This window comes from Cotesia typhae, unplaced genomic scaffold, assembly GCF_013202065.1.
Source record: "Cotesia typhae breed Kobodo isofemale line unplaced genomic scaffold, CoteBio_Ctyphae contig_33, whole genome shotgun sequence".
Classification (NCBI taxonomy): domain Eukaryota; kingdom Metazoa; phylum Arthropoda; class Insecta; order Hymenoptera; family Braconidae; genus Cotesia; species Cotesia typhae.
The window spans coordinates 2,473,972-2,488,390 of NW_027423741.1; the positions used below are offsets into that span (position 1 = coordinate 2,473,972).

Below are 14,419 nucleotides of genomic sequence, written 5' to 3' on the forward strand. Positions count from 1 at the left end.
TCATTTTTATTACCATTAATTTATTGTTATATTAATTAATAATTCTATTATAAACTATACAATAAATCGTGAATAATTTATGGAATTGTTAGTTTTTAATTAAAACAGTGATTTAATTATATTTTTTGATGATCTAATGGAGGACACTGGAAATGGCGCAAATTTCTTGGTCCAACCATTCCACCTTGGACTGATGAGCATTCAGTCATCCATTTACCGACTTTGGTTACTTCACTGGACGATAACTTTGGACCAATTCCTAAAAGAAACAATCCAAAAAAACAATTCAATTTTTTTTTTTTATGAAAATGAATGACAAAATACGTACCTGGAATCATTGGATAGTGCGAAATCCAATTGGAGTTTATTTTACAATTATTTTTAACTCTAGCTGATTTAGTTCTTTCTAAGCCTATGCTATCATCGCTGGCCAGTGATCTATTGTCCGAGTCTTTGGTCATTTTAACAGACTTAACATTTTGATGCCCATCAACATTCGAATTATCTACATTAGCGCTTAAAATTTTTTTCTCTTCACTTTGTGTTTTATTATCTTTTTCAAGTCCATCAATTATTTCTTCACTGTCGCGTGAAAGTTGATTATAATTATTGGAAAATTGTTTGTCAAAGGCTAGTTGTTCTTCAGTAGCTTCTGAACCTTCAACTGATGGATTTTTTGTTGAATCTTGGGTAGAATTTGCTTCTTCAGATTTTAATTCAGATGTACTTTGACATTCTGATGATTCAAAAATTACAAACTCAGAAAGGTCTTGATTGGGTTCTCTTTCTTCACCGCCGCAATTTAATCCAGCTAAATATCTGATAATTATTTTTAATTATTAAAAAAAAAAATATAGAAATTTTATAAAATAATATTAAATTATTGTTATAAAATGTGCAGAAATGCAATAAAAAAATTTTATACACCCTTATGGCTCCCGGGATTCACCTCGGATGCCATAAGGGCGTATAATAAAAATTCTACTTTTTTTTTTCCAAGTCCAAAAAAATTTTTAGTTTGAAGAAAAATTTTTTTTTGCATTTCTGCACATTTCTAACTTGAGCTTACTTCATTATTAAACAATATTAACTTAAAAAATTCTTACTCGTAGATCTCCATAAATAAATTTACTGGAATCATTGATGATCCACCATCGGGTTCCATTGTAAATAACTCACAAATAATTAGCATTGTGTCAAAAAGACTGGAACCTAATAGACCAGCAGCAATTGCCAAAAATTTTTTTATTTGACATTTTCGACGAAACTTACCAACAATCATTATCAAATTTAAATCTGTAATGTCTAAACACAAGTCGGTCCATCGTTTCAAAATCACTTCAACTGCTACCGTTTTATTGTAATCTTTGATAAAAAAAAAAAAAAAAAATAAAATTTTTTTAATTAAATTAATACATTTAATAGAAATAATATTTTATAAATTGACAGTATTAATAATTACCACCAAGTTGTCGTAAAAGCACCTTTAGCAAACCGAATGTCAGACAAGATCCATTAGCAGCTGTCTCAAGAGGATATTCAAGTCGAGTTTTGCTCGGTGGTTCAGATCCTTCAGCTAACGCACTAAAATACGCCGTTGACCATTTCAAGAGATCATACGGCTGTGTTCTAATCGCTGCTTTGCAGAATTGTTTCAAAATTACCGGTAATTTTGGAGGAACGCTTATAGAACTTGTTCCTCTTTCCTCATTTATCATTTTAATAATAATGGTAAAAATCAATTGTTGAAAAAGTATATAAAAAAACAAACAATTTAGTTGGACTAGTTTTCTTACTGATGTTATTCTTTGTTTTGATAACTAGCTGTTGTCTTGACGACCATTCAATAATGGTAATAATAATGTCATACTTTAACTTTAGAAATCAATTACCCTAAAAAATAATAGATTGATTTTTTAATTTCATATAAAATATTTAATTAAATTTTATTATTTAACACTTCTTACCATTTTTTTTTTTTTTTTTAATTTAATAAAATGTCTGGGATGAATTAAATAAAAATGAATTTAGCAGACATCTGACAATTTTTTTTTTACAAATTAATTACAAAAAAAATTTTTTTTAAGAATTTTTACTTGCAATTTTTTTTAATTTCCAAATGTGTAATGTTTTTTATTAAAATTGTTATGAAAATTAAGTTAGTTTAAATTGAGAGATAAAAATTTTTTTAGATATTTATAGCACTTAAATTATCATAAAAAAATTAAATTAAAAAGTTTCACATGTAAAAATTAATAAAAATTACAAGTGAAAATTTTTAGAAGCATTTCAAAAAAAAATTTTTTTTTTTAATTTTTCAAATTTCGCGCTTGAATTATAACTGCAAATTTTAATATTTTACTATATTTTATGCAATTCACTCTACCAACTGTTAAAATAAAAATCCAGGTAGCAGCAACAAGCAATAAATCCATACCAAAGAGGGGATACAGAGGATTTGGAGGGATTTCAACAAAATATTGTAAAATATGGCGTTACTTATATTGTAGTAACCTGTGCGCATCAATGAACGTGAGTGTATGTATCCGGCATTTTTATTGCTAAATATTAACCACTAAATTCGCCAAATTATTTAATCTAAACAACAATAATAGTAAAAACAAAATCAATAAAAAAAAGTGAGAAAGTAATTTTTTTTAGACGTTTTAAAAATGTCTAAATCTGAGGAAACAATACCAGCAACAACGAATGCCAACACCACTACAAATTCACCTACAGCTACACCAACTCCGGCTCAATCGCTGACAACAACAGAAACGACAGGTGATACTAACGAAAATGATTCAAATGATTCTTCAGGTGAAACAACTTCGTCCCGCGGTGGGGATTTTGAGACTAAATTGGAGACCGATCGCAGTAAGAGATTTGATTATTTACTCCGACAAACTGAGATATTTTCTCATTTCATGACAAACAACCAGAAAGACAAATCGACTAGTCCATTGAAGGTTAAGCCCGGCAGGCCGAGAAAGCAGCAGCCAGCTGATAAATCCGCAGAAGCTAACAGCAAAACTGACTCCTCGGGTGATCACAGACATCGAAAAACCGAGCAGGAAGAGGATGAGGAGCTGCTTGCTGAATCAAACACCAATGTCGCACAAATTACGCGATTTGAATCCTCGCCAAATTACATAAAAAATGGAGAGCTGCGTGATTACCAAATCCGCGGTCTCAATTGGATGATTTCGCTTTACGAAAACGGCATCAACGGTATTCTTGCCGATGAGATGGGTCTGGGTAAGACTTTGCAGACTATTTCCCTGCTGGGGTACATGAAACACTTCCGGAGCATACCCGGCCCGCACATTGTCATCGTTCCCAAGTCGACACTGGCCAACTGGATGAACGAGTTCAAGAAATGGTGTCCAAGCTTGCGCGCAGTTTGTCTGATTGGAGACGCGGAGACACGTAACACGTTCATCCGCGACGTGATGATGCCCGGTGAGTGGGACGTCTGTATTACTTCCTACGAGATGGTAATAAAAGAAAAATCAGTATTCAAAAAATTCAACTGGCGGTACATGGTGATCGACGAAGCCCACAGGATCAAGAACGAGAAGTCGAAATTGTCCGAAATATTGCGTGAATTTAAAACAGCCAACAGGCTGCTACTTACTGGTACACCGCTGCAGAACAATCTTCACGAGCTTTGGGCGTTGTTGAACTTTTTACTGCCAGATGTGTTCAATAGCTCCGACGACTTCGACTCCTGGTTCAATACCAACAGTTTCCTCGGAGACAACTCGCTGGTTGAACGTTTACACGCGGTACTTCGTCCATTTTTGTTGCGTCGTCTGAAGTCCGAGGTAGAGAAGGGCTTGAAGCCGAAGAAGGAGGTGAAGGTTTATATTGGACTGAGCAAAATGCAGCGAGAGTGGTACACAAAAGTACTGATGAAAGATATTGACATTGTCAATGGAGCTGGTAAGATTGAAAAAATGCGCTTGCAAAATATATTGATGCAGCTGCGTAAGTGCTGTAATCATCCTTACTTATTTGACGGAGCTGAGCCGGGTCCTCCGTACACGACAGACGAACATTTAGTCTACAATTGTGGTAAGATGGTTATACTTGATAAATTATTGCCTAAATTACAGCAACAGGATTCCCGTGTACTTATCTTCAGTCAGATGACCAGGATGTTGGATATTCTGGAGGATTATTGTCACTGGAGAGGGTTCCAGTACTGTCGTTTGGACGGTAACACTGCCCACGAAGATCGTCAGCGTCAAATAAACGAGTACAACGCTCCGAACAGTGAGAAATTTATTTTCATGTTGTCAACACGTGCTGGTGGTCTGGGTATCAATTTAGCCACCGCCGATGTTGTTATTATATTCGACTCTGATTGGAATCCGCAAATGGACTTGCAAGCGATGGACCGAGCCCATCGTATAGGTCAGCAGAAGCAGGTATGTGTTTTTAGATTTATAACTGAGAACACTGTTGAAGAAAAAATTGTAGAGCGAGCTGAAGTTAAATTGCGCCTTGACAAACTGGTAATTCAGCAAGGTCGGTTGGTTGACGCTAAACAGACTGCGCTTAACAAAGACGAGATGCTTAATATTATTAGACATGGAGCTAATCAGGTATTCGCGTCCAAAGACAGTGCAATAACAGACGAGGATATTGACACGATTCTGCAGAAAGGTGAGAGCAAAACTGCTGAGCTTAAGCAAAAGCTTGAGAGTCTCGGTGAATCTTCGCTGAGAAATTTTACTGTCGACGCGCCTACGGACTCTGTTTACCAATTTGAGGGTGAAGATTATCGTGAGAAACAGAAGATACTGGGTCTGGGGCACTGGATTGAACCGCCTAAGCGTGAGCGCAAAGCCAATTACGCTGTCGATGCTTATTTCCGAGAAGCACTGAGAGTTTCGGAGCCAAAAGCGCCCAAAGCGCCACGTCCCCCCAAACAACCGATCGTTCAAGACTTTCAATTCTTCCCGCCGAGACTCTTCGAGCTGCTTGATCAAGAGATTTATTATTTCCGTCAAAGCGTTGGATACAAGGTACCAAAAAATCCTGAGCTTGGGTCCGATGCTGCGAGGATTCAGAAGGAAGAGCAGAGAAAAATAGACGACGCTCAACCGCTGACTGATGATGAGGTTGTTGAAAAAGAGAAATTATTAACCCAGGGTTTCACCAACTGGACCAAGCGGGATTTTAATCAGTTTATTAAAGCTAATGAAAAATACGGACGCGATGATATTGAAAATATCGCCAAGGAAGTTGAGGGAAAAACTCCTGAAGAGGTGATGGAGTACTCTGCTGTCTTCTGGGAACGCTGTCATGAGCTTCAAGATATTGACCGTGTGATGGCACAAATTGAGCGTGGAGAAGCTAAAATTCAGCGACGTGCGGGAATCAAAAAGGCTCTAGACGCGAAAATGGCCAGATATCGCGCTCCGTTCCATCAGCTGAGAATCGCCTACGGTACGAATAAAGGGAAAAATTACACTGAAGAAGAAGACAGATTTTTAGTTTGTATGTTACATAAACTTGGATTCGACAAAGAAAATGTCTACGAAGAATTGCGCGCTACTGTTCGCTCAGCTCCTCAGTTCAGATTCGACTGGTTTGTCAAGTCAAGGACAGCTTTGGAGCTTCAGAGAAGATGTAATACTCTTATCACTTTAATTGAACGGGAGAATCAAGAGCTGGAGGAACGCGAGAGGCAGGAACGTCGCAAGAAAGGCGGCGGAGCTGGTGGTGGCGGCGGTGGAAATGCTGGAACAAAACCTTCTGGTAAAAGGAAGCAAGAAAACTTGCCAGCTCCTCAGGAGAAACCCAGGAAGAAGAAGAAATAAATCATTTAGTAATTTTTCTTACGTTTTATTTCTCATTAAATTAATTGATTTATTTTTAATATTTTTCTTAAATTAATCATTGACTGGCAGATTATTGTAACGTGTGTTGCTCCGTAATTTTCTTTATTAGTCGGTAATTAAACTTTTTTTTTTACTCATAATAATGTAAGATTTATTTATCTTAACTATTACTTAGTATTATTCTACTGATATAATTATTAATATTATTATTATTATGGTAATTAAATTCATAAAGATGTTTTCAATGATAATATGAGCTATTAATGAGCAATCTTTAAATTAATTGTTAATTTATGTTCATTTAGAAAATTTTTTATCGTTCGAGACATCTTTACTAATAAATGAAATAAATTCAATTTTTAAATGCTCAGCTAAAAAAAAAAAAAAATTCTTTTATAATTTTTTTTAAGCCGTATGACAATGACAGATTTTCTTTAAAAATTAATTTGTAATATTTTTAAAATGAAAATAAACAAAAAAAAATAATTTTCACAAAGTTTTATTTATACTATATTTATTATTTATTTATTGTAATTAGTTTACTTTTTTAAATAATTATAATATCAATTAATTATAAATTTTTTTACGTAGTAATAGATATACATCAATTTATTTTATTATTTAAAGTTGCCAATTTTACCTAATACACAATGAATAATTTTTTACAACAACAACAAAATTAATTCAAAAGGTAAGTCTCAATATTTTTTGTTTTTTTTTTTTTAATCCTTCCTTGACATTTTTCTATTTATTGTTATTATCATACACAATTTTACAGTCCATACCAGGCACATGCTTACTTTTGCGCTTTCGCGATTCTTCAAAATTTATAACAATAATTAAAAGTTATCCATTGATTGAAAATTTTAATATTTAGACTAATAATAAACGTTTGATTTTATTAATTTTATTGACTGTTATTTTAATAATTAAATTTATATCATAAAGGTATAAAAAAACAATAAAAGATTCATTCATTTAATTCATATCAAATTAAAAAAAAAAAAATTTATCATTTTTTCATACTATTTTTTATTTTTATAGTATTAAATGATATTAATAACAAGTAATCTAATTCGAACATAATAACTGCGTTTTTGCGCGTTACTTTTATCATTTAATTGTTATTACAATATTATAATTAAATTATTTATAATTCATAAGTCTACTCACAAAAAATCACTATTAATAATAATAATGATAACAATAATAATAATTATTATTATTACATGATAATTTTTTGATGAAGGGCCGGCCTATAATGTGAGATTGACTATATTAGTACATTTTTATTTTTATTATTATTATTGTTATAATTACTATTATTAATTATTACAATACGCGTTAAATACCTGGCAACTGCCATATTTCCAATATATTATTTTTTAAGTAATACTTAATATAATTATTCGTAAACATATTTATTTAAATAATAATTTTTCGATTCTTACGTAGTGCTGGACATATAGACGGAAAATATCAATGCGCTTAATATTTAATTATAATTTTAACAAAATTTTCATTTTCTATAACATAAGTAATATTGTTTCTTAACTCATCTAACGTAATAATAAAAAATTAACCATTATATATATTTATAATTGTAATAAAAAAAAAAATATAATATATATTACAAGCTTCAGCGAATTTTTAATTTTTTCAAATACCACAGATTTAATTTAATTAATTAATTAAAATAATAATTAATTTTTTGGGTTGCGGTCAACCAATCAGATCGACATTTCGAATTATTTAAACTCTAGAAAATTTTAAATTATATTTTTTTTTTTTTTTTTTTCAAAATTTTCGTAATCCCTCATTAAACATGTATCTTCAAGATAGTAATAAGTTTAAATAAAATATTTCATTTTTTTTAATAAAAAAAAAATGATTAATATTACTTTAGTTTTTTCCTCTATTTAACATTATAATTTTCGGAATTTTAAAATTTGTAAAATTAATTATTTTAAATTACATTTTTTATCAATTTGCCAAATTCTAGTAATTTATTAATTCAGAATTTTGTCAGTCTGACTAGTTGACTGAAACCCAATTTTTTGATAGTCAAAAAAAATTTTTGAAGATTTAAAATTAATAATAGTATTTTTACTCGACTTACATAGTATACGTGTACTTGACATAAGCCATATTACATTAATTATTCGTAGTGATATAATAATACTGTTATAAATTATGGCGTGACAAATTATGAGTAATTATTTCGTCAAGTAACTGAACCACATACATACTGTGTTGAAAATTTGTATTTAATTTAATAAATTATCACTCAATGCATTAATTTGCAAAAATCGTACAAATAAAATTTTTTTCCATAATCTAGTGGCTAATTATTAATAATTAATCATTTATTCGTCAATCTTAATATGTGAATATATTTTATAATTTTCATTTTATCTACTTTTTTAAACCTGTATCAATACATTTTGATTGTTAAAAAATTTTAACCACTCAAAGTCGTCATGTACGTAAGCGGTGTAAAAAAAAATTATTTTTTTCTTGAAATTTAAAGAAGATAATAATCAATAGCTTAAAAAAAAAAATAATAAAAATTATCATAATGATATAAGTAACTTAGTAATTAAAGTAGAAAATTTTTGACTGAGGATAAATAAATCTTTATCTTTAATAAAAACTAAATCACTTAGATAACTTGCGTTTATCATCTATCAGTAATTATATGTTAATTTATATTACTTTCTTGAATTACATACTTGTAATACGATTTATTTCTATAGACTGACAGAATGTCAAGTTTATGAAGCATACTAAATTCCAAATAATAAAAAAAAATATAAAATGAAAAACAATACATCATTGTTCTCTGTATCTTGTGTGGATTTTTTTTTTCTCATTAAAAAATCATTAAAAAATAAAATAAAGCTAAAAAATATATAATTAATAATTCAGTCAAAAGTAAAGAAGTAAAAAAAAGATAACAGCCAAAAAAAGAGGTAAAGTGCCAGCAAAAAGTGACAGTAAAAGCGTAGTAGGTTTAAATTAATAACTTTCGGCACTAATTACTATTTTTTGCTCGTTTGTAGTCTTGGTTTTCATAAAGTAGTGCATTGTCATTAGAAAATAAATAATATCAGTGTTATTCAAATCTGGAAAATTTTTATTATTTTTAATTTACTTTTTTAATAAAAAAATTAAAAATAATTAAATTTTCCATTTTGAATAAATTGAAATATAAAAAAAGTTATAAAAATGATTAAAACTGTTAAAGGCTCAAGTGACAGCTGTGATTGTCGACTCATTGAATAAAAATAAAAAATAAAATAACAAAAATATTTACATAATTATAGTAATAATGATTTAAAGAGAGTACGATTGAATAACAGTAAATAAGAACGAGATATGCCTCCAAGGGGGTGGATCAGGGGGTGGAGGCAGGGTTACTGGTTACGGACGGCAGTGGCTTCGCTTTCTTGCACCTTCATTACCGTCGTCATCCTCGCCTCCCCGACGTATCTCCGTATATCTTTCCCCTTTAACGCTCACTATCTTATTATCTAAGTAACGTACCAATTTTTTTGGCTCACGTTTTGGAGTTACTGGACGATGTTCACGAGAATCATCGTCACGATCAACGTAACTGTAACGTGCTATAATTCGGGACTTGAGCTCTTCGTCGTTTACAGCAGCCTTTGAGCGTCGACTGGGTTGCTAGAAAAATATTTAATAATCAATCGTCTATTTCCATTTAATTACAATTGTAAAAATAAATAATAAATTTTATTCTACCGTAAGATAAGTAAGATTGCTGGAAATACTTTGACCAGCTTCTTGTCTATGTAAAGCTATTTGAGCAGCTTTAGCCGGATCTCCACCAGCGATAGCAAGACAATGTCGAATTTCAGCTCGACTCGCTGCTGGAAACATTTCTTGGAGCAATGTTACTTGGTGCCATGAAGTTTCATGTTGCTGAAATAATTGTGTTTTTTTAATTTCTTATTGATTAGACGAGTTTAGTTAAATTGATTTTTTTTTTCACAAACTTTTTATGTGAAATGTACTGTTAAATATTTAAGCTCAACTTTTGGAGCAAGCTTTAATATCTTATTGTATATTTAATGTACAAAGTTCAACAGTGAAATATTTTATTGAGGTCACAAATTTTCTGCTCCAAATACTAACAAATCATATTTCAAAAACTCGTATGAGTATGAATAAATTCTCAACTAAAAATAATTCCTGATTTTTAAAAATTCTTAACTAAGCAGTAGCAATAGGTATCAACATTGATAATTATTTTTACTTCAGTAAAATATTCGCCACTAGAATCACTTCCGGCGTCGCTTGTCTCCGATAAATGATGTACTCTGATACTCTGGGACTCTGGTGGCAATAAAGCAGTAAGGCTTAGCTGGCTGAATAATTCATGAGGCTGAATATTATCAGCTTCTTCCTCTTTGTTTTCTTCCCGAAGTTTACTTTCGATGTCCAGTAGCCACTTGGTGACAGCTTCCTTTTCAATTGTTGAAAATTCTGGTAGGCAAGCTGACACCATTTCACACAATCCTTCCACATCTAGGTCCTCTTCTAGAGCACTTTCTTCCACCATGCTCACCACATAGCTCAGCACAATGTCATCTATCAAGCTACGTAAAAAATTTTTTTATTGATGTTTTAATTTATGACATTAGAGTTAGCTGTCACTTGACCATTTTTTAATTTTTTTAACAAATAAATTTGCTCCAAAAAATTATTTTTAAAAAATTGCATTTGTAGTTTTTTTTAATTTTTAAATGTCAATTTTTTTTTGCCATAATTTATTTTTTACAAAAATTTTTAAAATTATCAACTATTTGCTAAGTTAATTTTTTTTTAAAAATAAATTATAGCAAAAAAAAATTATTAAAAAAATGGACTTGTAGAAATTTTAATAAATTAAAAATGCAATTTTTCAAAACAAATTTTTTTGTTAAAGAAAATTAAAAAATTGTCAAGTGACAGCTAACTTTAATGTCATATTATTATTATTATTATTATTATTATTATTATTATTATTTTTTGGATAACAATAAAAATGTCAATGACAGCTTACCTTAGTTGTGCAGTAGGTACTTGTTTCCTAACGAAATTAAATAATGATTTTTTTACCAATTCTTCTTTTTCATTCATCCTTCCCCCTGAAACACAATTAAAATATAAATATCTTCCTATCACTTGAGGTTACAACTAAAAAACAGTCCATGCATTATTATTATTATTATTATTATTATTATTATTATTATTATTATGATACACAAATAATCAATAGCACAATTATTTTACAATTATCCCAATGGTAACACTTTGGAGTATTGATGAATTTTACAAGCTCATGTCATTTCTTCTTCAAGCAAAATTTATTTTTATCAACAAATAAATTACAGAAGGTTAAAAATCCAATGGAAAAATAAATAATGATTTGTGGAAGAGCAAGAATTAGTGATGGAGTTTTAGAAGCGCCGGTGGTGTACATTATTAAATTTACTTTGTTGAATTTTTATAACTAAAACTAAACCTCTGTAGTTTTTAAAAAAACAATAGTTACGCAATATCAATATTGTGGTAATTATTATTTAATTATTAAAATGGCAAACCTCAATTAATGATTTGATTTATTTTCATTTACAAACAAGCCTACAGATTATAATTTGACAGTTCAATCTGGAAAAGGGTGGTGAGTATATCTATTGAAAACTACGCAAGTGACATCTGGTAGCTCGACTTGACATGTACAGTACATCTGTATATATTGACCTGTACCTGCCTACTGTCTATACCTCGTACCCGTAAAACTCATCCTTTATCCTTATTTATCTTTTGTTTATACTTTTTTTCACGATTACGGATATTGCTTACACTCATGCTTCCTGATTATTACACAAAATATATGGAAATATAAAAATTTATCTCGGTTGACTTATATTTTATATCAAAAAGTGTAAGGTTATACTAATTTATTTTTTTTACATCTGACAACTTAAAAAAATTTTTTTTAAATGATAAAAAAAAAAAATCAACACTGAAGTTGACAGACGGAAATTTTTTTAGAATTTTATAACAATTAAATTGTTATGAAAAAAATTTAATAAAAAAATTTCACATGTTAAAATTATAGAAAATTATCAGTGAAAATTTTTAGAAGCACTTTTAGTGTTGTCATTGATTTGTTATTAGAATTTTAAAAATTGACAGCTGTCAGTTGATTTCAGTATCATTAAAAAAAATTATTCGAAAGTTTTAATACAAAAATAAAAATGTCATATTAATATTTTTTTTTTTTTTTTTTTTTTTCCAGAAATCAAAAAATGGAGCAATAAAAATGAAAAATTTTCGGGTACAAATTTTATAGGTAATTTTTTTTCTGATATTTTGAATTAATACAATAAGAAAAAAATTATCTGGTTATTATTTTAAGATTTATTTTATGAATAGCGTTATAAAATTTATTCAATGATACTTTGATGAATATTTACAGAACTAAATTATTCAATAGTTGACGGCGAGGAAGATAAAAATAAGTATAAAAACGACAGATAATAATGACCGTCGGTGGAAAGATACTGATAACATCAAAGCGTACTTTCTTAGCTGATGATTCAACAGCAGACATACTTCCACTGAGAAAACCAATCAAAGGATGTTACTGTGTTTACAATGATAATAAAAATTCAAAAAATAAACTAAGATCACAACCAACCTGCAGTACAGCTAGCGACACAGATTTTTGGCCATGCAATTATTGCAAAAGCAACTTTGATATTAAACTCACCGATTTGTCAACTGAAAATGATAATCAATTAGCAGGAGCTCCGACATTAAGCCACGATACATTTAGAAAAATAAGCAAGATAAATTACACTCCAACGTCGGAATTTCTCGGAAATGTCAAAAGAAAAACATCTAGACAAAATTCTCAAGTGTCTGTATTGGCTGTAGAGCCGCAATTTTCACAGGACTTCTCAAAGAAGTCATCTACGGCAGATAGTAATTTAATAGAGCCCCGAAAATTGGGATCTGAATTAAAATTAGCTAAAAGTTACGACTCTATTGTGTCAGAAAAAAATTACACACCAGAAATCCGGACTATTTTTACGTCAACAACTTCTTATAAAAATTCATCTAGTTCTCTGACTGACAATAAATTAAAAAAAACAACAAGTTCATCATCAGATTTAAATACTCGAGATGAAAAAGAAAAATTTGGAAAAAATTTACCGCGAATTGTCGTGCAAAATAATTGCCGTTGCAGTACTTGTTTAATAAAAGATGTAAAGACTAAAAATTTAACGAGTCGCAGGCAAGTATGCGCTAAATGCGGAGATAAACGATTATCATCACTATCAAGTGATAAAATTGATTCGGAAACAGACAAGGAAACACGAGAACTTGGAGAGTTTCGTGATAAAAATTATTTCGACACACATGGCTCGAGCCGTACGCTTTTATCAAATCCATCGCCACCAGAAATAGTCAAGCAGCATCAACTCAACGACAGGCTGTTTCCCGAGCCGGTTGATCAAGATAATAATTTAGTGGTGTCTTTTCCGCTCTTGAGCGATGATCAGCTCAAAAAAATCATTCATTACTTTCCGCGAGATATTGTAACTCAGTATTGTAAAAATAAGGCTGACACGGGCGAGAAGAAAAAAAATATCCAGCGAAAGTGTCCGCTCACTGGTCATCTCATTAATTTGTATAAGTTCAATCATATGAAGAAACCTCAGTCATATATTATTAGTAATAATAATATTAATAGTCTTGCATTAAATTTTCAGAAAAAAATAACTTGATAATTATTGTATAAATTGTAATGTTATGAGAATATTATTGATAAACGCTTTTAAGTAATTAATATGAAGAATTCCAGTTAACGATTTTATTTAAAGCATTTATATAAATATATGTGATGTGTGGTGCAATAATCGTGTACTTGACATTGGAGAAAATATATATGTAATAAAATTTTATAAGACTCGTTTGACCATGTAACACTTGTTTTGATCTGATATGTAACATTTGTAAGATATTGGCCTCATTTAAGGTTTTATCGTAATTTATAGTTCATATTTGTATTATTATTGTTATTATTTTTTGTTTTGTAAATTATATCAGGCGTAAGATGATTTTATTAATTTTATTAATGATTTTATTTATTAAAAATGATTAATTTTTTTTTAATATTTTGAAAATCTATTTTAAAAAAAAAGAAAAGAAGAAATCAGGTTAGAAAATTTAATTTAAAAAAGGCAATATGACCTTCTTTAAAACAAACCCTATATTTATACATACACAAGGTTTATTTTTATTCGAGGTCGTTTTTGCATTTAATTATAAATGCTTATTAGAATTTTATTACACAAAAATTGCAAATAATTTTTTTTATGTTTTACGATGCAAAAATTAAAAGTTCTTATACATTTAAATATTGTATTATTATTTACAATACATAAAAAAATTAAACTTCACTTTTGCTATAATTTATTGGTAATATATTTTCTTCTCAATAAATTAAAAAAAAAAAAAAAAAAAAAATAGATACAATTGAATATTAC

The 14,419-nt window shown here is 29.6% G+C and overlaps 4 protein-coding genes across 6 annotated transcripts; 2 read left to right on the top strand and 2 right to left on the bottom strand.

The window, feature by feature from the left end:
• Positions 1-78: 78 nt before the first annotated feature.
• LOC141526304 (uncharacterized) lies at positions 79-2,065 on the bottom strand. The gene is made up of 5 exons (XM_074241248.1): positions 1,968-2,065; positions 1,463-1,893; positions 1,107-1,365; positions 329-819; positions 79-259 (listed from the first exon to the last, which is right to left on the bottom strand). Exons 2-5 carry the CDS (start codon positions 1,716-1,718, stop codon positions 117-119), a joined length of 1,149 nt encoding a protein of 382 aa, XP_074097349.1. The 5' UTR covers positions 1,719-1,893; positions 1,968-2,065; the 3' UTR covers positions 79-116.
• Positions 2,066-2,672: 607 nt separating this feature from the next.
• Positions 2,673-5,995, top strand: Iswi (nucleosome-remodeling ATPase imitation SWI). The gene has a single exon (XM_074241234.1). The coding sequence runs from the start codon at positions 2,673-2,675 to the stop codon at positions 5,829-5,831; it is 3,159 nt and encodes a 1,052-aa protein (XP_074097335.1). The 3' UTR covers positions 5,832-5,995.
• Positions 5,996-6,134: 139 nt separating this feature from the next.
• On the bottom strand, positions 6,135-11,532 carry LOC141526306 (CUE domain-containing protein 2-B). 2 transcript variants are annotated; one of them, XM_074241251.1, is made up of 5 exons: positions 11,462-11,532; positions 10,921-11,005; positions 10,132-10,474; positions 9,618-9,797; positions 6,135-9,539 (listed from the first exon to the last, which is right to left on the bottom strand). In XM_074241251.1, exons 2-5 carry the CDS (start codon positions 10,995-10,997, stop codon positions 9,276-9,278), a joined length of 864 nt encoding a protein of 287 aa, XP_074097352.1. In that variant the 5' UTR covers positions 10,998-11,005; positions 11,462-11,532; the 3' UTR covers positions 6,135-9,275. The 2 variants fall into 2 exon arrangements, with proteins under 2 accessions (XP_074097352.1, XP_074097353.1); XM_074241252.1 differs by lacking the exon at positions 11,462-11,532 and adding an exon at positions 11,151-11,383.
• A 118-nt stretch (positions 11,533-11,650) lies between these two features.
• Positions 11,651-14,270, top strand: LOC141526303 (uncharacterized). Of its 2 annotated transcripts, none has more exons than XM_074241247.1 (3): positions 11,651-11,810; positions 12,163-12,216; positions 12,343-14,270. In XM_074241247.1, exon 3 carries the CDS (start codon positions 12,407-12,409, stop codon positions 13,655-13,657), a length of 1,251 nt encoding a protein of 416 aa, XP_074097348.1. In that variant the 5' UTR covers positions 11,651-11,810; positions 12,163-12,216; positions 12,343-12,406; the 3' UTR covers positions 13,658-14,270. The 2 variants fall into 2 exon arrangements, with proteins under 2 accessions (XP_074097348.1, XP_074097347.1); XM_074241246.1 differs by having other exon boundaries at positions 11,659-11,805.
• Positions 14,271-14,419: the final 149 nt, after the last annotated feature.

Bases quoted from the DNA above. Each gene is read 5' to 3' on its own strand.
- Iswi (XM_074241234.1), top strand. From the start codon at position 2,673: ATGTCTAAATCTGAGGAAACAATACCAGCAACAACGAATGCCAACACC.
- LOC141526306 (XM_074241251.1), bottom strand. From the start codon at position 10,997: ATGAATGAAAAAGAAGAATTGGTAAAAAAATCATTATTTAATTTCGTT. The intron at 10,475-10,920 runs GTAAGCTGTCAT...TTTTTTACGTAG, and splicing joins GTACCTACTGCACAACTAAG to CTTGATAGATGACATTGTGC. The intron at 9,798-10,131 runs GTAAAAATAATT...CAATTATTTCAG, and splicing joins GTGGCGAATATTTTACTGAA to CAACATGAAACTTCATGGCA.
- LOC141526304 (XM_074241248.1), bottom strand. From the start codon at position 1,718: ATGATAAATGAGGAAAGAGGAACAAGTTCTATAAGCGTTCCTCCAAAA. The intron at 1,366-1,462 runs GTAATTATTAAT...TTTTTATCAAAG, and splicing joins GCTTTTACGACAACTTGGTG to ATTACAATAAAACGGTAGCA. The intron at 820-1,106 runs GTAAGAATTTTT...AATAATTATCAG, and splicing joins TTATTTATGGAGATCTACGA to ATATTTAGCTGGATTAAATT.
- LOC141526303 (XM_074241247.1), top strand. From the start codon at position 12,407: ATGACCGTCGGTGGAAAGATACTGATAACATCAAAGCGTACTTTCTTA.